The sequence below is a fragment of the Phyllobates terribilis genome, unplaced genomic scaffold (assembly GCF_046119375.1).
Source record: "Phyllobates terribilis strain yellow unplaced genomic scaffold, ASM4611937v1 Scaffold_13__5_contigs__length_258822181, whole genome shotgun sequence".
Lineage (NCBI taxonomy): Eukaryota > Metazoa > Chordata > Amphibia > Anura > Dendrobatidae > Phyllobates > Phyllobates terribilis.
The window spans coordinates 99,674,867-99,699,479 of NW_027362773.1; the positions used below are offsets into that span (position 1 = coordinate 99,674,867).

Sequence of the window (24,613 nt, forward strand, 5' to 3'; positions counted from 1 at the left end):
AAATATGAATAATTAGGGCAATTAGAGACTTTGGTTCCAGCGATGTGTCGCTTATTGGGCTGCTTGCTGTAGTTGTTTTTTTTTTTTTTTTTTTTTATATAAAATCACTGTTTTACAGGAGGAGATGATCACTACAGGACTAGTAAATCCTCCATATTTACCACTGATTGGCAGCTTTCTGCCTATGCACAGTGTACACAGAAAGCAGCCAATCAGTGGTGTGGACGGAGTTATACAGAGCTCCGCTTTCAGAGAACTGCTTGATCTGCGGGAGAGAAAACTGTGATTTTTATCAAAACTACAGCAAGCAGCCCAGTAAGTGACACATCGCTGGAATCAGGGTCTCTGTTCTTCCCCCATCTAAGAGCAGCGTGTTGTAGGGACAACTTGGTGGCAGATACCCTTTAAGGCCCTTACACATTAGATTGCGGGCCCATATCTGTGGCTTGGAGGTCTTTATGGGGTCTTAATACACAGATACCAGGTTCCAGAAGATGAAGACTAGTCTTTGTATAATGAAAAGTTACTTTCTGCATTAGTTCTTCCCAGTTTTTTGGCCCCTTGACTTTACAGTGGCTCCAAGCACAGGGGCCACGCTGGACATGGTGAAAAGACTGGTCTGGAGGTGAGACCCCGGCCGATCAGACAATGATGGCGCGTCCTGCTGAAATCAGAGCCCTCAGGTTGGGCATTTGACCCTTTGTCCTAGATGAGCGGTGTACTCTGCCGCCAGTCACGGAGGTGTCGCGGGCCGCTGCCGCTCTGCGTATCGATCGCTCCACGTTCCTGTTATTTCAGGAGTCGTCCTTGTGTGTTATCCGTATCGTCAATGACACAAGCCGAGCTCCTGCGTCCTCCTCGCACCGACACTTCTCACGTCTTCTTCTTTTGGCAGCATTCCTAATCAGAAAAATAAGTGCACGTCCAGGGTCCGGATCAGGGGGGCGCCGCCGCGGACTACTTATTAGGAGGGCTTCTGCTTTTATCTCTGCGAAGCTGAAGAACGATCTAATGAAAAGGTCGACAGCTTTCTAATAGACTTCGTCTCAATTCATTACTGTTATTAAAGGGATCCCGTCATGTTGGTGATGGTATCTGATCTACGACAGGAGGAGCCGACCTGACTGACGGATGTCTTTATGGGAAAAGCTTCACTGGCACTTGCATTTTATTCATTGAAATCCCTGGTATTTATAGAAGTCCAATGGGTGGGACTACTCAGTCCCGCCCACTGGACTCGGCCATTTCTGTATGACTGTGCCTACAGAGATAGCTGTCAATCACTGTTAGGCCAGCCCACTGGACTCAGCCTTTTCTGTATGACTGCCTGTAGAGACAGCTGTCAATCACGGTTAGGACCGCCCACTGGACTCGGCCTTTTCTGTATGACTGCCTGTAGAGACAGCTGTCAATCACTGTTAGGCCCGCCCACTGGACTCGGCCTTTTCTGTATGACTTCCTGTAGAGACAGCTGTCAATCACGGTTAGGACCGCCCACTGGACTCGGCCTTTTCTGTATGACTGCCTGTAGAGACAGCTGTCAATCACTGTTAGGCCCGCCCACTGGACTCGGCCTTTTCTGTATGACTTCCTGTAGAGACTGCTGTCAATCACTGTTAGGCCCGCCCACTGGACTCAGCCTTTTCTGTATGACTGCCTGTAGAGACAGCTGTCAATCACTGTTAGGCCCGCCCACTGGACTTAGCCTTTTCTGCATGACTGCCTGTGTAGATAGCTGTCAATCACTTAGGCCCGCCCACTTAACTTAGCTGTCTCTACAAGCACAGTCATACAGAAAAGGTTTAGTTAAGTGGGCGGGCCTAACAGTGATTGACAGCTGTCTCCACAGGCAGTCATGCAGAAAAGGCCGAGTCCAGTGGGCGGTCCTAACAGTGATTGACAGCCTTTTCTGTATGACTGTGCTTGTAGAGACAGCTGTCAATCACTGTTAGGAAAGCCCACTGGAATCAGCGTTTTCTGTATGATTGTGCCTACAGAGATAGCTGTCAATCACTGTTAGGACCGCCCACAGGACTCCTACAAATAACAGGGATTTCAGTGTTCTACTGAACCTTTTTCCACTTTCCTATATATCATTCTGCTCAGCGTCTCCTCCTCTATTCCGTGCTGTCCTCAGATCAGACTGAATGTACAACGCGCCCGGTCCCTTTAAGTGCTCTGCTTTCTGTGAATAAATGGAAACTTTTATTCTTTGCCATAGCCATTACCTATTGGTACCTAGTCCTGCTGCGGCAGCTTGTTACCGTGTAGCAGAGCCCTCTCTGAGCCCTGCAGCTGTGGCAGAGGGATGTAAATGCTGATGAATCGTTACAATGTGTCAGTGCAGGTACCTCCTGACTTTTATTATGAATGAGCAATTAATCGCTGCTGAAAAATGAGCTCTGGATCCTGATTGGTCACTTTGGAAAAGTTTTTCTTTTGGGAGGATCAATGTCACCGTCCAGATCCATAGAAAATAAGAGCTGCCGAAATACTGATGTGATCGGTGATTTGCATTTGTCCCTGTGACAACACTGAACGACTAGGCAGGAAGGGTTGTCATGAGATCATGGCAGCAGCTGGAAACGTCGGGCACTGATGGCTCGGACTAGGAGTAATCTGCAACGACCTGGTAATGTGGAGGGTCACTTATTTCTTCTGGTCGTCTTTCTAGTGTTCGTCACATCTGGGGTCTCCGTCGCGGGGTCCGCAATCCTACATCTGCAGCCAGAGATTATTCACAGATCTGTCTCACCTCCGAATTACTTTTTGCTTTTCTATAAATCTCTCCGGGACCCTTACAGCCTGGTAATCCGGGGTCCGGAGGTGTCCGATGATTGACAGCCGGGGAGATGAAAGGACCCCGGTGCCATCAGCCGTCGCCATCCTGATAAGTCAATTCCTGAACATAATCCCCCGTCCGATCCTTCTCATCAGAAAACCATTTCTGGCTCAGCGGCCTTGGAGATGACGACTGGCGCCTCACCGGTCCGATCACACGGAGTAACCTATAGCCGGGCGGTCACGGCCCAGAGACTCCGCTAATAGATGACGGGGAAGTGGAAAGTCCCAGGAATCGATAACCGCTGGGGAAATTCCTCCAGTGTGCGGGAAAAATAAGAAAAGTAATCAACTCGGAGCTATCTAAGGGCTGATGGCGGCTATTACCAGCGCCCCGAGGGCTGAGAAGTCAGAATCGTCCTGTAATATCCCTCCTCCTCTCCGATCGCTTTTATCTGTGTCAGTCTTCACTTTGGTTCTGGCCTTCTATTCCATATCTAAGGAGTATAGTCTCTATTTAAGGAGGCCGCCATGCTGGGATAGGAAGACAAAAGTCGGCAAATAGGCTCTTTAGAGAGAAAAAAGGAAACAGTCTCTAGTGCCCCCTACTGGAAGTAGTAGTCCAATTCTGACCCCACATCACATGGGGTATAAAGCCAAAACTGAATGCTTGCTCCTTCCCATCATTAATGCAAAGTAGAGGACAGGTGAGAGGCCTTCAATAGAGAGTCTAGGGCAGGGGTGGGCAATTAATTTTCCTGAGGGGCCACATTAGAGACTGTGACTGCTGTGGCCGAACCAATAGGCTGAAATGAATTTTGCTCAATATTATTAACATATTAATTATAGTTATTTATATTAATATTAATTGTATTAATTGAATTAAGTATGCTGACATCCCCTTATATAGAGTATGAACCCCCACATAGCCTCCTATATACAACATGAGCCCCCACATAGCCTCCTATATACAGAGTGAGCCCCCACATATCCTCCAAATATACAGCGTGAGTCACCACATAGCCTCCAAATATACGTGAGCCCCAAATAGCCTCCCTACATACAGTGTGAGCCCCCACATAGCCTCCCAACATACAGCATGTGCCCCGCATAGCCTTTGATATACAGTATTTTCCCCACACAGCCTCTTATATACAGCATGTGCCCCACATAGCCTCCCTATATACCGTGTGAGCCACCTACATAGCCTCCAATATACTGTGTGAGCCCCCACATAGAAGAGCGACCAGAATGGTGACTGGTCTGCAAACCATGTCCTATGAGGAACGGTTACAGGATTTGGGAATGTTTAGCTTGCAAAAAAGAAGACTGAGAGGAGACTTAATAGCTGTCTACAAATATGTCAAGGGCTGTCACATTGTAGAAGGATCATCTTTATTCTCATTTGCACAAGGAAAGACTAGAAGCAATGGGATGAAACTAAATGGGAGGAGACACAGATTAGATATTAGAAAAAACTTTTTGACAGTTAGGGTGATTAATGAGTGGAACAGGCTGCCACGAGAGGTGGTGAGTTCCCCTTCAATGGACGTCTTCAAACAGAGGCTGGACAGACATCTGTCTGAGATGATCTAGTGAATCCTGCTTTGAGCAGGGGGTTGGACCAGATGACCCAGGAGGTCCCTTTCAACTCTACCATTCTATGATTCTATGATAGCCTCCCTATATACAGCGTGCGCTCCCACATAGTCTCCATATATATACAGTGTGAGCCCCACATAGCCTTCATATATACAGTGTGAGCCCCACATAGTCTCCATATATACAGTGTGAGCCCCCACATAGCCTCCATATACACACTGAGCCCCACATAGCCTCCTATATACAGTGTGAGCCCCCACATAGCCTCCCTATATACAGCGTGCGCTCCCACATAGTCTCCATATATATACAGTGTGAGCCCCACATAGCCTTCATATATACAGTGTGAGCCCCACATAGTCTCCATATATACAGTGTGAGCCCCACATAGTCTCCATATATACAGTGTGAGCCCCACATAGTCTCCATATATACAGTGTGACCCCCACATAGTCTCCATATATACAGTGTGACCCCCACATAGTCTCCATATATACAGTGTGACCCCCACATAGTCTCCATATATACAGTGTGACCCCCACATAGTCTCCATATATACAGTGTGAGCCCCACATAGTCTCCATATATACAGTGTGTGCCCCACATAGTCTCCATATATACAGTGTGAGCCCCACATAGCCTCCATATACACAGTATGAGCCCCACATAGCCATCATATGCACAGTGTGAGCCCCACATAGCCTCCATATACACAGTGTGAGCCCCACATAGCCTCCATATACACAGTGTGAGCCCCACATAGCCTCCATATACACAGTGTGAGCCCCACATAGCCTCCATATATACAGTGTAAGAACCACATAGCCCCCATCTATACAGTTTGAGCACCACATAGCCTCCATATGTACAGTGTGAGCACCACATAGCCCCCATCTATACAGAGTGGACACTACATAATCTCCAATAAACAGTGTGGGCCCCTCATAGCCACCATGTATACATACAAATATTCCATATACAAGAAAAAACACTCACCTCGCTCTCATTCCCTCGGCGCTCTGCTCCTGACTCTTGTACACTACTGAATCTCTCAGCAGCAGCACAATGAAATTACGTCTTCGAGACTGCTGTCTGTAGCACACGCCAATTGGTGGAAGATGGATCCGGCGGCCCCATCCTCAACCAATGTATTCACCGCTTTCTAGCGGTGACAGCGAGTGGCGGCAGATGGATGGTGGGCGGGGGAGGGCACGGTGCGGCCCATGGGCCGCTGTTCAGCCCTTCGGCTGTCTTGGTCCGAGGGCCTGACTGGAACAGCCAGAGGGCCGGATGTGGCCCGCGGGCAGCAGTTTGCCCAGCTCTGGTCTAGGGGGTAAAGACCACCAAGTCGGCATAGAGAGACTTACAGGCGGTGCAATGCTCCCTGGGAAATAAAATGTGCAATTAGCCATTTGCAGGCAGCTGTTTCGGGCGATCTGTTCCTGCGCTGCTGTCTGCTTTGTTGCATTTCGGCCATAGACGCGGGCACCGGTGCAGGCTGAACGGACGGCTGTACTGTGGTACATTATACAAAGCAAGGTTTGGTAAATTGTAAGGTGTTGCTGGGATCTGTGGTGCCCTCAGGCCCTGTTTATAGGAAGGATTTCTGCCAGGATTCCTCAGTAAGTTTCACGTTCTATAGCACAATTTGCAGTTTGGTGCAACAGAGAATCGCTGCGGTTTGTGCGCAGAAAAGCCGAGGATCCGTCCTATGGAGTGACGATGGGGCTGCGAACTGCGCGTCCGGGGCAGAGACCACCATGTCGACTTAAGATTATAAATCGGACACTTGTGAACTCAGCCATATCTTCTCATAACCTTGCTAAAATACTCTGTGCTGCTGAGATTCTGTTATTTTGCCCACCAGACAAGATGTAAGGGTGTCTGTACCCATTAGATGATGATTGGCTAAACCTCCTGATTTTGGCAGGAGCGGCCGATCGTCTAATGTCTATAAGGGCCGGCAGATTTTTGGGGAAAGTAGGATTGGGCAGAGGGATTTCCATATGTTTGATCCATCTGTTCTTAGGGTAGATAAGTGTCTGACCGCAGTTTACCACTCTCTCCCTATTCACAACACGGGCAAGCATCATTTTGTATGGGGGAGTCACTTGGCCAACACTTTCCTAAAGTGTATGGCTCGTCCCTACTGGTTACATTATAAAATTGAAGTCTGAAACCTCCGAAAACATCAGCACCCTGCACCTGAAATACTCTGTGCTGCTGTATTCAATATCTAGATTAAGATAAATTCTGATGCTTAACGACTCCTCCTCTTTACAGGGCGGCCATAGCGCTTAGGGCTTATTCACACGACCATATAACGCCGTTTTCTCCACTCATTGTTAAGGTCACATGGGGGTCTCCTGTCGAACTAAGTGTTATATATGTGAGTTCTGGTCAAGAATTAGGGTCATAGTATGGACTGGAAATTGGGGTCTTGTGACTGAGCACCTGGATCTTCACATGTGGACGGAAATCCTACATAATCCAGTTCTCGGGCCCTATTACGATCCCACTAGATGCATGGCTCGGGGGGCCGCAGCTCGGGTAATTACTCTGTGAGCGCTTCTTTACTTTACCGTTTGACAGTTAATTACTTAATGCACTTATTGTAATTAGAAATGATAATGGCGGCCATTAGCTCCCGCAGAATCTGTTTACCTTTGTTCAGTGATAACGTTGCGCTGCCGTCCCGCTCCGTTACCTTGTGGAAAGGATCACATTAAAAGTTAAATTCTGTAATAAAACCCCTGAATGGGACATAATGGCTCCCGGGGGCACAGTGTACGGGGCCTAATAATAGGTGTCTGTTATAGCGGAGAATGTGCTGTCACCGGCGGACGTCAGGAGACATTACTGCATGGGGACCGACGAGGATCCGCGGCTCCGAGGAGGCAACGGAGGCCACATGTATCAAAGATGGCGCAGCGTGCCCCGAATCTGTCAACTCTGCCACTTTACAATGGATTTGGCGCAATTTATGCAAAATTTTAAGCATCTTCTAGGCATTTTTACTGCACATTCAAAAGTTAGAGAAGAGCAGGAGAACAACGTCAAACGTCAGTGCTGACTTTTGTTTTAAAAAAAAAAGGTTTAGTTGTGACGACCCCTCAACTTTTTTGAAACTTTTTTTATAGACCTATATTTGTAAAAGTCACACTTTGCACCAATGCCATGCCTCATTTTCTCAGAATCTTTAAGTTTTTGCATAAAAACAAAAAAAAAAGATTAAATGGAATAAAACATTTGCGACATTTTGGCTGGGTGTAAACACAGATACAAGTGCATCTCACTAAATTAGAATATCATCAAAAAGTTAATTTACTTCAGATCTTCAATACAAAAAGTGAAACTCCTATATTATATAGAGTCATTACACACAGAGTTATCTATTTCACGTGTTTATTTCTGTTAATGCTGCTGAATATGGCTTACAGCCAATGAAAACACAAAAGTCATTATCTCAGTAAATTAGAATACTTTATAACAACGGCTTGAAAAATGATTTTAAAATCTGAAATGTATGTTCAGTAAATGCCCTCAATACTTGGCCGGGCTCCTTTTGCATCAATTACTGCATCAATGTGGCGTGGCATGGCATGGAGGCGATCAGCCTGTGGCACTGCTGAGGGGTTATGGAAGCCCAGGTTCCTTTGATAGCAGCCTTCAGCTCGTCTGCATTGTTGGGTCTGGTGTCTCTCATCTTCCTCTTGACAATACCCCATAGATTCTCTATAATAGATTCTCTATGGGGTTAAGGTCATGTGAGTTTGCTGCCAATCAAGCACAGTGATACTGTTGTGTGTAAACCAGGTATTGGTACTTTTGGCAGTGTGGACAGGGGCCAAGTCCTGCTGGAGAATGACATTTCCATCTCCAAAAAGCAGAGGGAAGCATGAAGTGCTGTAAAATGTCCTGGCTCCCCAAAACATCACAGATTGTGGAAACTTCACACTAGACCTCCAGCAGCTTGGATTGTGGCCTCTCCACTCTTCCTCCAGACTCTGGAATGTGTCAATGACTGCCTTCTGGACATCTGTCAAGTCAGCAGTCTTCCCCATGATTGTGGAGCCTACTGAAACAGACTAAGGGACCTTTTTAAAAGCTTAGGAAGCCTTTGCCGGTGTTTTTTGTTAATTATTTTAATTTACTGAGATAATGACTTTTGTGTTTTTATTGGCTGTAAGCCATAATCATCAACATTAACAGAAATAAACACCTGAAATAGATCACTCTGTGTGTAATGACTCTATATAATATATGAGTTTCACTTTTTGTATTGAAGAACTGAAATAAATTAACTTTTTGATGATATTCTAATTTAGTGAGATGCACCTGTATATTGTATCAAAATGCTGCACCTATTAGTAAGGAATATCCCGATTCATATTTCTTTTTATGCTTTTTTTTTTTCATTAAAAAATTTCATTTTAGGCAATTTTGTTTTTGCACCAAATTCATTATAACTTTTGATGCCATTTTTATACTTATGTTTTTTTTAAGTCCTTTTCATTTATGGGGTTTATTTGACAGCGAAGACGAATGGGCCGATTCCTCAAGACTGGCGTTGTGCATGCTCACGCTACCACAATTTTGATTTGGTGCTCCAAATTCTCGCCACTTTGCGAAATTTCACTTCTTCGGAGTGGCCTCAGCTTCTGTCAAGGACTGGAGTAGCATTTCTGCCATGCAAAATACCCTGCCCCTACCCAGCCATATACAATTGATTCAAACTCTCGTAACAATGCAAAGTCACAACTGTGCGTTGCGCAAAAATTACATTTTTTTTTTTCCGTAATTTTGTTAATTTCACAAATTACAAATTTTATTTTTTTTTGTAAAATTGCAATAATAAGATCTCACATGGGCTTTAGTACCATAGGGGGCATAACGACTGCCATGCTAGTCAGATAGTTGGGTTGCTACACGAACAGAGCAGACCCCTCATTGACTGCCTGTCTCTGCTCGGAGATGCTCCGTGGAGTCACCTGACAGCGGCAAACAGTCGATAAACACTTTACCTAAATGTCACTAAATAAACCGTCTATTTAAGATCAGACCGGGCTGATGTGTAACCGAGCCAATGTTTCATACGTCCATCCCGTCTCTGAAGGTTCCAACCATTGCGTCTCCTGCCTGACATTTGCGGTCTGGAAGGTTTGGGCAGCGACTTGGATATTTTAGTCTTTGGGTGAGTCGTTTCTTTTATTGCAGGGAATAAATTTAGTTATTGTTGGATTCTTTTAGAAGAAGGTTTTTATAAAGGGCAAAACCAGTCATAAATAACGTTTCATAGTGCAGAACATATGTCTACAAGAATTAACTGCAAATACCTACTATACTGGAATAGTACTGTAATATAACTGCTATAATACTGCCCCCTATGTACAAGAATATAACTACTATAATACTGCTCCTATGTACAAGAATATAACTGCTATAATACTGCCCCCTATGTACAAGAATATAACTACTATAATACTGCTTCTATGTACAAGAATATAACTACTATAATACTGCCCCCTATGTACAAAAATATAACTACTATAATACTGCCTCTATGTACAGGAATATAACTACTATAATACTGCCTCTATGTACAAGAATATAACTGCTATAATACTGCCTCCTATGTACAAGAATATAACTACTATAATACTGCCCCTATGTACAGGAATATAACTACTATAATACTGCCTCTATGTACAAGAATATAACTACTATAATACTGCCCCTATGTACAAGAATATAACTACTATAATACTGCTCCTATGTACAAGAATATAAGTACTATAATACTGCTCCTATGTACAAGAATATAAGTACTATAATACTGCTCCTATGTACAAGAATATAACTACTATAATACTGCTGCCTATGTACAAGAATATAACTACTATAATACTGCTGCCTATGTACAAGAATATAACTACTATAATACTGCTCCCTATGTACAAGAATATAACTATTATAATACTGCCCCCTATGTACAAGAATATAACTATTATAATACTGCTCCTATGTACAAGAATATAACTACTATAATACTACTCCCTATGTACAAGAATATAACTACTATAATACTGCCCCCTATGTACAAGAATATAACTACTATAATACTGCCCCCTATGTACAAGAATATAACTACTATAATACTGCCCCCTATGTACAAGAATATAACTACTATAATACTGCCCCCTATGTACAAGAATATAACTACTATAATACTGCCCCCTATGTACAAGAATATAACTACTATAATACTACTCCCTATGTACAACAATATAACTACTATAATACTACTCCTATGTACAAGAATATAACTACTATAATACTGCCCCCTATGTACAAGAATATAACTACTATAATACTGCCCCCTATGTACAAGAATATAACTACTATAATACTACTCCCTATGTACAAGAATATAACTACTATAATACTACTCCTATGTACAAGAATATAACTACTATAATACTGCCCCCTATGTACAAGAATATAACTACTATAATACTACTCCTATGTACAAGAATATAACTACTATAATACTACTCCTATGTACAAGAATATAACTACTATAATACTGCCCCCTATGTACAAGAATATAACTACTATAATACTGCCCCCTATGTACAAGAATATAACTACTATAATACTGCCCCCTATGTACAAGAATATAACTACTATAATACTGCTCCCTATGTACAAGAATATAACTATTATAATACTGCCCCCTATGTACAAGAATATAACTATTATAATACTGCCTCCTATGTATAAGAATATAACTACTATAATACTGCCCCCTATGTATAAGAATATAACTACTATAATACTGCCTCCTATGTACAAGAATATAACTACTATAATACTGCCTCCTATGTACAAGAATATAACTACTATAATACTACTCCTATGTACAAGAATATAACTACTATAATACTGCCCCCTATGTACAAGAATATAACTACTATAATACTGCCCCCTATGTACAAGAATATAACTACTATAATACTGCCCCCTATGTACAAGAATATAACTACTATAATACTGCCCCCTATGTATAAGAATATAACTACTATAATACTGCCCCCTATGTATAAGAATATAACTACTATAATACTGCTCCCTATGTACAAGAATATAACTAGTATAATACTTCCCCTATGTACAAGAATATAACTAGTATAATACTTCCCCTATGTACAAGAATATAACTACTATAATACTGCTCCCTATGTACAAGTTTCTATAATACTGCCCCTATGTACAAGAATATAACTGCTATAATACTGCCTCCTATGTACAAGATTATAACTATTATTATACTGCTCCCTATGTACAAGAATATAACTACTATAATACTACTCCTATGTACAAGAATATAACTACTATAATACTGCCCCCTATGTACAAGAATATAACTACTATAATACTGCCCCCTATGTACAAGAATATAACTACTATAATACTGCCCCCTATGTACAAGAATATAACTACTATAATACTGCTCCTATGTACAAGAATATAACTACTATAATACTGCCCCTATGTACAAGAATATAACTACTATAATACTGCCCCCTATGTACAAGAATATAACTACTGCACCTTATATTGCGGCATTGTTATTTTGGCAGTGTCCCGTGTATTGGAGCGGATGTATGTGCTGCTGGTGTGGAGCATATTTCTGGTGGTAATGTGACGGTCCGCGCCTCCGGTCGGCACTGACAGCTTTGTAGTAATCACCGCAGACTCTGACGCTCCGGGCCGCAGCCGCAGATTAAACTGTTACTTGTCCTCCCTGCTATATAAATACAGATTCTTCCTGACGTTCCCAAACATTGACTTTGCCGTCCCCTGCTGACCGCGGCTTCACATTTGTCAGAATCGTCTATAAAATCTGCAGCCCAGAGATGTCTGCTAATGAAAAGCTGATGGAGCGTAATATCGACATCCATCACCTCCTTGTACAATCTGTATTTCTTGCTTTGCTCGGCCGGGGACTGCGCTCCGTACGCCGAGGACTGTGGGGAAATTAGCACAATTCTCGCTTTATATACGGCAACGTGCAGGAATTAGGCAGCGTTTACCTCTGACAATGGCGCTCCGTTCTCCTCCCTCCGTGCTCAGCACACCGGGTGCTTTTCCCTTGTGTCGGACATTAATTTACACATCTGAATGAGGTTGGGGATTGCGAGGAGAGACGGTGACCCCATCACTATAAATGGGGTCACCTCGCATATCTGAGCCGCGCTGGACTAGAGGAGATTATGGATCGTAACACCAATTCCTAATTCAATTTCATGGTCCTCCCGGCTCCCATCGCATCGTCAGTGACCGGCCTGAGTGTGAATTATGCTCAGTAACTCTTCTCCTCCTCCCCGGACTCTTTATATTCAGCTTAAAGTGATTGTCTTCCTTTAACACCTTGTCCCCGAATTCTGCGCCGGTTCATTTACCATTGTATCTTTATATATATCTGATACAAAGCTCTAGATCCCCCGCACAGAGATGGTTAGATGACCAAATTCTGTCCACCTGCAGCCACCACTAGAGGGAGCTCACTGCATACAGTTCCTGCATTAAATTCTATGACCGCACAGTCTGCAGTGAGCTCCCTCTAGTGGCTGCAGATGGTGATGGAGCTTTGTATCTGAACACTGAGGCTCCTTTACAAGTAATTTGATTTTTGAAGGTTATTTTTACGTAGTTGATATCTGAGCAATACTCTCGTGTTATGTCACGTGACGCTGCCGTGCGGTTTACATTATGGGATCATCGCTCGGATGGATGATTAACCCCTTCAGAGCTCCTGCAGATAACGCAATTTTTTTTTAATGGAATTGCTTTTTAAGCAATTTTTGTTTTGTATTGTACCCAAGTGCACTTGTTGGAGGGGGCAGCGTTTATGTAGATTGTCCACAATCCTCCAAGTGGGCATTTTCGGACATTCCTCGGCATAGTGGGGAGGGAGATGGGTGTTAAATATCCAGTGAATGCAGATTTAAAGGGATTGTACAGATTTGGAAAGCGTTGCTTTAATCTTCCTGGGGTTTGTATCTTGGTGTTAAAGCTCTGCTTTCTTAAAGCAAATGGAGCTGAGCTACGGTACCACACCCAACCTTTGGACCGATGCGGCGTTGGTTTGGTATAATGTCGGCCATGTTTTCATTCTGGATATCACCTACTCCCGCCTCCACCTACTAATCTAGCATTTTTCACCTTTCAAGTGAATTTGTAAAGAAATGAAAAAAAAAAAAAAATTTGGACTGGTGTACCACTTTAAGAACAGAGCTGTCAATCATCATACAGCGCTGCCCACAGTGAGCTGCCTAGCACTGTACACAGCAGAGGGCGCAGCACTGGCAGTGGTCACACTTCTACCATCTCCTGATGAATCCCGCTAGTGCCCCCCGCCAGGATCAGAAGCCCCCTTGATGTGCTGTATGTTTTCCTGCTCTTTTCTATGGACTCCGGTCCGGGAGCCGATGTGTTTACCCATTTTTTGCTCTCATTTTCCTCCCAGAAAATTACCTCTGCTAATCTGCCCTTGCTTCGGCTCTAATCACATCAGGGAATTGATACCAGTTCAGCTGTATAATGCAAATATGCAATTTCAGTAAAAGGGTAATCACTTTTAGATGTTTGCTGCTGCTTGGTAATTGCTGCCGATGAGTTTTAAAGGTGTAGCCCTATTTAAGAACAAGCCGTTAGTGCTGGGGCAATAGGCAGGAGGCGTTCAGCCATATAATAGTCCGACGTGGCCGCTATTTATAACATTCCTTTAATAATTCAGTGCCCCTTTAACACGTTTGCAAAAGTCCGGGGACATCAGTGTCTGCCTGAACCCAGCTATGCCGCTATGAAATGTGTCAATCATATCACGGTGTTTACTGTAGTCACAGCCAAAGCTGCATTCACAATTTTTGTTTTCCGCTTTTTCATTCTGCAAGATGGGCCCCTGCTGCTTCAGAGCCCGCTCTGCTGTGTTACATCATGTGAGCGCAGCGTTTCCATCAGGCACCAGATAACTGGACATACGTGCGAGCCCCAAGGAAAGGCAAATACAATAGCTATAAGGATATGGACACTTAAATCATCTATATTTTTGGCAATTTGGGTTTCTTTAAAAATTTTGCACAGTTTGCCTTCTGTAGGCTCAGAGTTAACTGAGAATCTGTCAGTGAGCCTGTTTTGGCTGGCATTTCTAACTTATCTTCATTCTTCTGACCCTCTCTCAGCTGATTTATGATCTCAAAGCTAATCACTACTTTGATGTGGTCATAAGCAAGGAAAATAAGGGATTCAATTCTCTCAGTACTAACTCACTGATGGATTCTCGGTTACCTCATTCTTTGGTTGGGAACTCATGTTGTAGAAGGCAAATAGAAATAAAAATATATATATATATATATATATATATATAGATAGATAGATAGATAGATAGAGATATATATATATAGATATAGATATAGATATAGATATAGATATAATTAATTTTTTTTTTTTTTTTTTTTTTTAAATAAATAAAAATTATGTATATCATTTTTTTTTTCCATTCCACCCCAGAGATGTCTATATCCTTTTAAAGAGTAACCAAACGTTTTGATTCTCTCCACAAAAGGCCATGAAAGTGCTGTCTTCATGGTTTAGTTCCTGATCCTTTTAGAAGCTGCTTTGAACTGCTGCTCTTGAAAAGATCTGTCCTCAAACACTTTTTGCACACTCTCTCTTTCTGTTTGAGCTTCTCTGCTCCCTTCCCCCACCCTCAGACAGTGAAAGGAGCGTAAATGGCACTTGGAGGAGATTTTTGCTAGAGCAGCGGATCAAAGCAGAATCTAAAAGAGCATGAACTATGCAGTTACAAAAGCTCTTTCAGCCTGGTATTTGACAGAGATGGAAGCAAAGTAAGGTAATGGAGTATATTACGAAGATTAATAGCTTTGCAAAGGCTGATCAATAATTTAAAAAAAAAAAAGTTGGGTTCCTTTTTAACAATATGTGCTCTAAAGAAGAGCTCTGCTGTCCAGTTGTTTGGCTGAATGTGAGGAGTTTTCCTTGTATGCTTAGGATGACCATGAATGCACTAACAACATGGCATTGTGCAGTGCATGATATGTTAGGACTGTGTCAGCACAGTTTTGCCAGCAGAATTATGAATGCAGCTCTGGATGTGACTGTAGTGTTAGTTCAAGTGGAGACCAGCAAATCTATTCACCATAATACATAGTTTTAACCTATAAAATGGTGTTCATAGTTTCTCTTCCAGTCTGGTTAATAATTGATGCAGTTCGTAGCTCCCAGACCTTAGCAGAAAAGCAGAACTCCGGGAGTGCAGGATTTGCAGCATGTGATTTTCTGGAAGCACTTCACATAAGTTATTTTTTCTAAAGTTCGAGTCCAGATTCTTGAAGAATCAGCACAAAGCACGTGCACGAGCTGCTACATAATTAAAGGGTTCTTACCGAGGAGCTAAAACTATAGCGCTGCCTCCCTTTATCCAATATTCATTATATTGTAGGCGCCGTACCTTTAAGAGAGAGCTGATAGCAGAGTCAGTTCAACCAAAGTAAATGGGATAAAATGTTAATTAAGGTGATCCATTGTTTGCATTGAGGAGAGGGCAAGATGTGAATTAGTGCATGCTGTGTACAGCGCTGCGGTATATGTCAGCATCTCCTCCACTGCTATCAGAGGTAGTAACGCAGCGAGTCATCAGGGTCACTATGTCATTCTGTCCTCTTTCTTGCAGAGACTCCGCAGAAGGCCGAGGAGGCTGCAGTGGAGCCGTTCACGGACTCGTCCCTGTTCACACATTGGGGTCAGGACCTCAGCCCGGAGCACAGGAGGGTCGCCCTGAAGCAGTTCCAATATTACGGCTATAACGCTTATCTGAGTGACCGATTACCACTGGACAGACACCTGCCGGACCTGAGACCCGCCGGGTGAGTAGCTGCATACAAGTCTTCATTCCCTTGTAAACCCAACTCACCGATGTGTATATACAGTCCCATAAAGCCATGGACACCAATATAAAAATCTCAATTCTTTACACTGCTTCCTGCGCCCAGCTCCCTTCCCTCCTGCGCCCAGCTCCCTTCCTTCCTGCGCCTGGCTCCCTTCCCTCCTGCGCCTGGCTCCCTTCCCTCCTGCGCCTGGCTCCCTTCCCTCCTGCGCCCGGCTCCCTCTCCTCCTGCGCCCGGCTCCCTCTCCTCCTGCGCTCGGCTCCCTCTCCTCCTGCGCCCGGCTCCCTCTCCTCCTCCTGCGCCCGGCTCCCTCTCCTCCTCCTCCTCCTGCGCCCGGCTCCCTCTCCTCCTCCTCCTCCTCCTCCTCCTGCGCCCGGCTCCCTCTCCTCCTCCTCCTCCTCCTCCTGCGCCCGGCTCCCTCTCCTCCTCCTCCTGCGCCCGGCTCCCTCTCCTCCTCCTCCTGCGCCCTTCTCCCCCTCCTCCTGCGCCCGGCTCCCTCTCCTCCTGCGCCCTTCTCCCTCTCCTCCTGCGCCCTTCTCCCTCTCCTCCTGCGCCCTTCTCCCTCTCCTCCTGCGCCCTTCTCCCTCTCCTCCTGCGCCCGGCTCCCTCTCCTCCTCCTCCCGGCTCCCTCTCCTCCTCCTCCCGGCTCCCTCTCCTCCTCCTCCCGGCTCCCTCTCCTCCTCCTCCTGCGCCCGGCTCCCTCTCCTCCTCCTCCTGCGCCCGGCTCCCTCTCCTCCTCCTCCTGCGCCCGGCTCCCTCTCCTCCTCCTCCTGCGCCCGGCTCCCTCTCCTCATCCTCCTGCGCTCGGCTCCCTTCCCTCCTGCGCTCGGCTCCCTTCCCTCCTGCGCTCGGCTCCCTCTCCTCCTCCTCCTCCTCCTGCGCCCGGCTCCCTCTCCTCCTCCTCCTCCTCCTCCTCCTGCGCCCGGCTCCCTCTCCTCCTCCTCCTCCTGCGTCCCGGCTCCCTCTCCTCCTCCTCCTCCTGCGTCCTGGCTCCCTCTCCTCCTCCTCCTCCTCCTCCTCCTGCGCCCGGCTCCCTCTCCTCCTCCTCCTCCTCCTCCTCCTGCGTCCCGGCTCCCTCTCCTCCTCCTCCTCCTCCTGCGTCCCGGCTCCCTCTCCTCCTCCTCCTCCTCCTGCGTCCTGGCTCCCTCTCCTCCTCCTCCTGCGCCCGGCTCCCTCTCCTCCTCCTCCTCCTCCTCCTCCTGCGTCCCGGCTCCCTCTCCTCCTCCTCCTCCTGCGTCCCGGCTCCCTCTCCTCCTCCTCCTCCTCCTCCTGCGTCCCGGCTCCCTCTCCTCCTCCTCCTCCTCCTGCGTCCCGGCTCCCTCTCCTCCTCCTCCTCCTGCGTCCCGGCTCCCTCTCCTCCTCCTCCTCCTCCTCCTCCTGCGTCCCGGCTCCCTCTCCTCCTCCTCCTCCTCCTCCTCCTGCGTCCCGGCTCCCTCTCCTCCTCCTCCTCCTCCTCCTCCTCCTCCTCCTGCGTCCCGGCTCCCTCTCCTCCTCCTCCTCCTCCTGCGTCCCGGCTCCCTCTCCTCCTCCTCCTCCTCCTCCTCCTCCTCCTCCTCCTCCTCCTCCTCCTCCTCCTCCTGCGTCCCGGCTCCCTCTCCTCCTCCTCCTCCTCCTCCTCCTGCGTCCCGGCTCCCTCTCCTCCTCCTCCTCCTCCTCCTCCTCCTGCGTCCCGGCTCCCTCTCCTCCTCCTCCTCCTCCTCCTCCTCCTGCGCCCGGCTCCCTCTCCTCCTCCTCCTCCTCCTCCTCCTCCTGCGCCCGGCTCCCTCTCCTCCTCCTCCTCCTCCTCCTCCTCCTGCGCCCGGCTCCCTCTCCTCCTCCTCCTCCTCCTCCTCCTCCTGCGCCCGGCTCCCTCTCCTCCTCCTCCTCCTCCTCCTGCGCCCGGCTCCCTCTCCTCCTCCTCCTGCGCCCGGCTCCCTCTCCTCCTCCTCCTGCGCCCGGCTCCCTCTCCTCCTCCTCCTCCTCCTCCTGCGCCCGGCTCCCTCTCCTCCTCCTCCTCCTCCTCCTGCGTCCCGGCTCCCTCTCCTCCTCCTCCTCCTGCGTCCTGGCTCCCTCTCCTCCTCCTCCTCCTCCTCCTCCTCCTGCGCCCGGCTCCCTCTCCTCCTCCTCCTCCTCCTGCGTCCCGGCTCCCTCTCCTCCTCCTCCTCCTCCTCCTCCTCCTCCTCCTCCTGCGTCCCGGCTCCCTCTCCTCCTCCTCCTCCTCCTCCTCCTCCTCCTCCTCCTCCTCCTCCTCCTCCTCCTCCTGCGTCCCGGCTCCCTCTCCTCCTCCTCCTCCTCCTCCTCCTGCGTCCCGGCTCCCTCTCCTCCTCCTCCTCCTCCTCCTCCTCCTCCTGCGCCCGGCTCCCTCTCCTCCTCCTCCTCCTCCTCCTCCTCCTCCTCCTGCGCCCGGCTCCCTCTCCTCCTCCTCCTCCTCCTCCTGCGCCCGGCTCCCTCTCCTCCTCCTCCTGCGCCCGGCTCCCTCTCCTCCTCCTCCTCCTCCTGCGCCCGGCTCCCTCTCCTCCTCCTCCTCCTCCTCCTGCGCCCGGCTCCCTCTCCTCCTCCTCCTGCGCCCGGCTCCCTCTCCTCCTCCTCCTCCTCCTGCGCCCGGCTCCCTCTCCTCCTCCTCCTCCTCCTCCTCCTCCTGCGCCCGGCTCCCTCTCCTCCTCCTCCTCCTCCTCCTCCTCCTGCGCCCGGCTCCCTCTCCTCCTCCTCCTCCTCCTCCTGCGCCCGGCTCCCTCTCCTCCTCCTCCTCCTCCTGCGCCCGGCTCCCTCTCCTCCTCCTCCTCCTCCTCCTCCTGCGCCCGGCTCCCTCTCCTCCTCCTCCTCCTCCTCCTCCTGCGCTCGGCTCCCTCTCCTCCTGCGCCCGGCTCCCTCTCCTCCTCCTGCGCCCGGCTCCCTCTCCTCCTCCTCCTCCTGCGTCCCGGCTCCCTCTCCTCCTCCTCCTCCTCCTCCTCCTGCGTCCTGGCTCCCTCTCCTCCTCCTCCTCCTGCGCCCGGCTCCCTCTCCTCCTCCTCCTCCTCCTCCTCCTGCGCCCGGCTCCCTCTCCTCCTCCTCCTCCTCCTCCTCCTCCTCCTCCTGCGTCCCGGCTCCCTCTCCTCCTCCTCCTCCTGCGTCCCGGCTCCCTCTCCTCCTCCTCCTCCTCCTCCTGCGTCCCGGCTCCCTCTCCTCCTCCTCCTCCTCCTGCGTCCCGGCTCCCTCTCCTCCTCCTCCTCCTCCTGCGTCCCGGCTCCCTCTCCTCCTCCTCCTCCTCCTCCTCCTGCGTCCCGGCTCCCTCTCCTCCTCCTCCTCCTCCTGCGTCCCGGCTCCCTCTCCTCCTCCTCCTCCTCCTCCTCCTGCGTCCCGGCTCCCTCTCCTCCTCCTCCTCCTCCTCCTCCTCCTCCTGCGTCCCGGCTCCCTCTCCTCCTCCTCCTCCTCCTGCGTCCCGGCTCCCTCTCCTCCTCCTCCTCCTCCTCCTCCTCCTCCTCCTCCTGCGTCCCGGCTCCCTCTCCTCCTCCTCCTCCTCCTCCTCCTGCGTCCCGGCTCCCTCTCCTCCTCCTCCTCCTCCTCCTCCTGCGTCCCGGCTCCCTCTCCTCCTCCTCCTCCTCCTCCTCCTCCTGCGCCCGGCTCCCTCTCCTCCTCCTCCTCCTCCTCCTCCTCCTGCGCCCGGCTCCCTCTCCTCCTCCTCCTCCTCCTCCTGCGCCCGGCTCCCTCTCCTCCTCCTCCTGCGCCCGGCTCCCTCTCCTCCTCCTCCTGCGCCCGGCTCCCTCTCCTCCTCCTCCTCCTCCTGCGCCCGGCTCCCTCTCCTCCTCCTCCTCCTCCTCCTGCGTCCCGGCTCCCTCTCCTCCTCCTCCTCCTGCGTCCTGGCTCCCTCTCCTCCTCCTCCTCCTCCTCCTCCTCCTGCGCCCGGCTCCCTCTCCTCCTCCTCCTCCTCCTGCGTCCCGGCTCCCTCTCCTCCTCCTCCTCCTCCTCCTCCTCCTCCTCCTCCTGCGTCCCGGCTCCCTCTCCTCCTCCTCCTCCTCCTCCTCCTCCTCCTCCTCCTCCTCCTGCGTCCCGGCTCCCTCTCCTCCTCCTCCTCCTCCTCCTGCGTCCCGGCTCCCTCTCCTCCTCCTCCTCCTCCTCCTCCTCCTGCGCCCGGCTCCCTCTCCTCCTCCTCCTCCTCCTCCTCCTCCTGCGCCCGGCTCCCTCTCCTCCTCCTCCTCCTCCTCCTGCGCCCGGCTCCCTCTCCTCCTCCTCCTGCGCCCGGCTCCCTCTCCTCCTCCTCCTCCTCCTGCGCCCGGCTCCCTCTCCTCCTCCTCCTCCTCCTCCTCCTGCGCCCGGCTCCCTCTCCTCCTCCTCCTGCGCCCGGCTCCCTCTCCTCCTCCTCCTCCTCCTGCGCCCGGCTCCCTCTCCTCCTCCTCCTCCTCCTCCTCCTCCTGCGCCCGGCTCCCTCTCCTCCTCCTCCTCCTCCTCCTCCTCCTCCTCCTCCTGCGCCCGGCTCCCTCTCCTCCTCCTCCTCCTCCTCCTCCTCCTCCTCCTCCTCCTCCTCCTCCTGCGCCCGGCTCCCTCTCCTCCTCCTCCTCCTCCTCCTCCTCCTCCTCCTCCTCCTCCTCCTCCTGCGCCCGGCTCCCTCTCCTCCTCCTCCTCCTCCTGCGCCCGGCTCCCTCTCCTCCTCCTCCTCCTCCTCCTCCTGCGCCCGGCTCCCTCTCCTCCTCCTCCTCCTGCGCCCGGCTCCCTCTCCTCCTCCTCCTCCTGCGCCCGGCTCCCTCTCCTCCTCCTGCGCCCGGCTCCCTCTCCTCCTCCTGCGCCCGGCTCCCTCTCCTCCTCCTCCTCCTCCTCCTGCGCCCGGCTCCCTCTCCTCCTCCTCCTCCTCCTCCTGCGCCCGGCTCCCTCTCCTCCTCCTCCTCCTCCTCCTGCGCCCGGCTCCCTCTCCTCCTCCTCCTCCTCCTGCGCCCGGCTCCCTCTCCTCCTCCTCCTCCTGCGCCCGGCTCCCTCTCCTCCTCCTCCCGGCTCCCTCTCCTCCTCCTCCTCCTCCTGCGCCCGGCTCCCTCTCCTCCTCCTGCGCCCGGCTCCCTCCCCTCGGCGCCCGGCCCCAGGATGCCTCCCCTTTGCGCCCAGCACCAGGATCCCTGCGGCTACACATCGATGTTGATGTTTCCACATCAGATTAATTATAGGAAGTCTCAGAACTTTCCACATTTGGATCCTTCTCTTCTTTCTTGAGGAAATGTTGTCGCTTTAATTACCTCTTAGAGGAAATGTCCTCATTATCCCCATTTAGCTGCCGGCCGCTCTCTCCGCGCTGTGCGCAGCACGTCCCTACATGATGGCCGCCTGTCACTCTGCCGCGCTCACTCACTTTGATTTAGGTTTATGGCAGAGAAATGCTTAGAAAGGAGAAATAGGATTTAATGCGGGGCGACGCTCATCTCCTTCCCTCCCTCTCTGCTGGGAGCTGCGGTGCTCTCTCCATCACTGGGTGCTTTATACACCTCCTCTGCTTTATCCGTTCTTCTGGAATGGTATCATGTCTTCTGCTACAATCACATCCAGAGCTGCATTCATAGTTCTGCTGGACAGCTGTAAAACCTGATGTGTTACTTCTGCCCCCTACTGGTTCATTCTGTGATGAGCGTGCTGCTGTTTTGCATTGCGGGAGGTGTAGTGATCACATCAGTCCACTCTCCATACACTTACAGCAATTTGAAAAAGCAGAGCTGCAGTGTAAAGCATGGGGGATGGGGTTACATTTTTTGTGATTATCGTTAAATATGAAAAATATAAAGAAGAAATTAATAATACAAATTGTACAAGAGTGTTATGGGAAATCTGCATTAACTCCTGGATTGCCAGGTCTGAGTTGTACCGTCTTTGCCGCTGAATGTGTTATGCTTGCCAGTAATAAATCGAGCAGGTGTTTCCACTTCCGCACGCTCTGGCGGCTCGGTGAGGCGTGCAGGTGCGCTGAAATACTGATATTATGAGCTGGAGGCGACATTCAGAACCTATAAATCAACCTAGACCAGGATAGCACCCTCCACAAGAAGAAACTGTACCCCCTGTCAGAGGCTTCTCACCCAGCCAGATCTCCTGCTTTGCTCTGATGAGGGGCAAACAGCCTGAAACACGTGTCTGGGTAAGAAGCCGAACCAGACACTCCATTTGCAAAGTCACGGTCAGGCCATCTTTTAATTGACTTTTAGGAATTGCTAGCTCCATATGGTGGCACTAGAGGTCCTGTCCGCTTCCTCTCTGGGAATTTAAATTTGCAATCATTCCCCTTCAAGGAGCATTGCATGGCCTGTAAGTCTCCACAAGGAGATTCAGAAGCATAAGATTAAATGCAGCAGCTCAGCAGACCGTATCACCCAACATAAGATTAGATGCAGCAGCTCAGCAGACCGTATCACCCAACATAAGATTAGATGCAGCAGCTCAGCAGACCGTATCACCCAACATAAGATTAGATGCAGCAGCTCAGCAGACCGTAGCACCCAGCATAAGATTAGATGCAGCAGCTCAGCAGACCGTATCACCCAACATAAGATTAGATGCAGCAGCTCAGCAGACCGTATCACCCAGCATAAGATTAGATGCAGCAGCTCAGCAGACCCTATCACCCAGCATAAGATTAGATGCAGCAGCTCAGCAGACCGTATCACCCAACATAAGATTAGATGCAGCAGCTCAGCAGACCGTAGCACCCAGCATAAGATTAGATACAGCAGCTCAGCAGACCGTATCACCCAACATAAGATTAGATGCAGCAGCTCAGCAGACCGTATCACCCAGCATAAGATTAGATGCAGCAGCTCAGCAGACCGTATCACCCAACATAAGATTAGATGCAGCAGCTCAGCAGACCCTATCACCCAGCATAAGATTAGATGCAGCAGCTCAGCAGACCCTATCACCCAGCATAAGATTAGATGCAGCAGCTCAGCAGACCCTATCACCCAGCATAAGATTAGATGCAGCAGCTCAGCAGACCGTATCACCCAATATAAGATTAGATGCAGCAGCTCAGCAGACCGTATCACCCAGCATAAGATTAGATGCAGCAGCTCAGCAGACCGTATCACCCTGCATAAGATTAGATGCAGCAGCTCAGCAGACCGTATCACCCAGTATAATATTAGATGCAGCAGCTCAGCAGACCGTATCACCCAACATAAGATTAGATGCAGCAGCTCAGCAGACCGTATCACCCTGCATAAGATTAGATACAGCAGCTCAGCAGACCGTATCACCCTGCATAAAATTAGATGCAGCAGCTCAGCAGACCGTATCACCCTGCATAAGATTAGATGCAGCAGCTCAGCAGACCGTATCACCCAACATAAGATTAGATGCAGCAGCTCAGCAGACCGTAGCACCCAGCATAAGATTAGATGCAGCAGCTCAGCAGACATTATCACCCTGCATAAGATTAGATGCAGCAGCTCAGCAGACCGTAGCACCCAGCATAAGATTAGATGCAGCAGCTCAGCAGACCGTAGCACCCAGCATAAGATTAGATGCAGCAGCTCAGCAGACCGTAGCACCCAGCATAAGATTAGATGCAGCAGCTCAGCAGACCGTAGCACCCAGCATAAGATTAGATGCAGCAGCTCAGCAGACCGTAGCACCCAGCATAAGATTAGATGCAGCAGCTCAGCAGACCGTAGCACCCAGCATAAGATTAGATGCAGCAGCTCAGCAGACCGTATCACCCAACATAAGATTAGATGCAGCAGCTCAGCAGACCGTATCACCCAGCATAAGATTAGATGCAGCAGCTCAGCAGACCCTATCACCCAGCATAAGATTAGATGCAGCAGCTCAGCAGACCGTATCACCCAACATAAGATTAGATGCAGCAGCTCAGCAGACCGTATCACCCAGCATAAGATTAGATGCAGCAGCTCAGCAGACCCTATCACCCAGCATAAGATTAGATGCAGCAGCTCAGCAGACCCTATCACCCAGCATAAGATTAGATGCAGCAGCTCAGCAGACCGTATCACCCAATATAAGATTAGATGCAGCAGCTCAGCAGACCGTATCACCCAGCATAAGATTAGATGCAGCAGCTCAGCAGACCGTATCACCCTGCATAAGATTAGATGCAGCAGCTCAGCAGACCGTATCACCCAGTATAATATTAGATGCAGCAGCTCAGCAGACCGTATCACCCAACATAAGATTAGATGCAGCAGCTCAGCAGACCGTATCACCCTGCATAAGATTAGATACAGCAGCTCAGCAGACCGTATCACCCTGCATAAAATTAGATGCAGCAGCTCAGCAGACCGTATCACCCTGCATAAGATTAGATGCAGCAGCTC

At 49.6% G+C, this 24,613-nt stretch overlaps 1 protein-coding gene across 1 annotated transcript in view; it reads left to right on the forward strand.

The window, feature by feature from the left end:
- GALNT18 (polypeptide N-acetylgalactosaminyltransferase 18) overlaps positions 1-24,613 on the forward strand; it is a 190,595-nt gene that overhangs the window by 97,010 nt on the left and 68,972 nt on the right. The window contains exon 2 of the mRNA XM_073658296.1: positions 16,142-16,334. Coding sequence (XP_073514397.1) covers positions 16,142-16,334 — 193 coding nt within the window. The remainder of the gene's footprint in view (positions 1-16,141; positions 16,335-24,613) is intronic.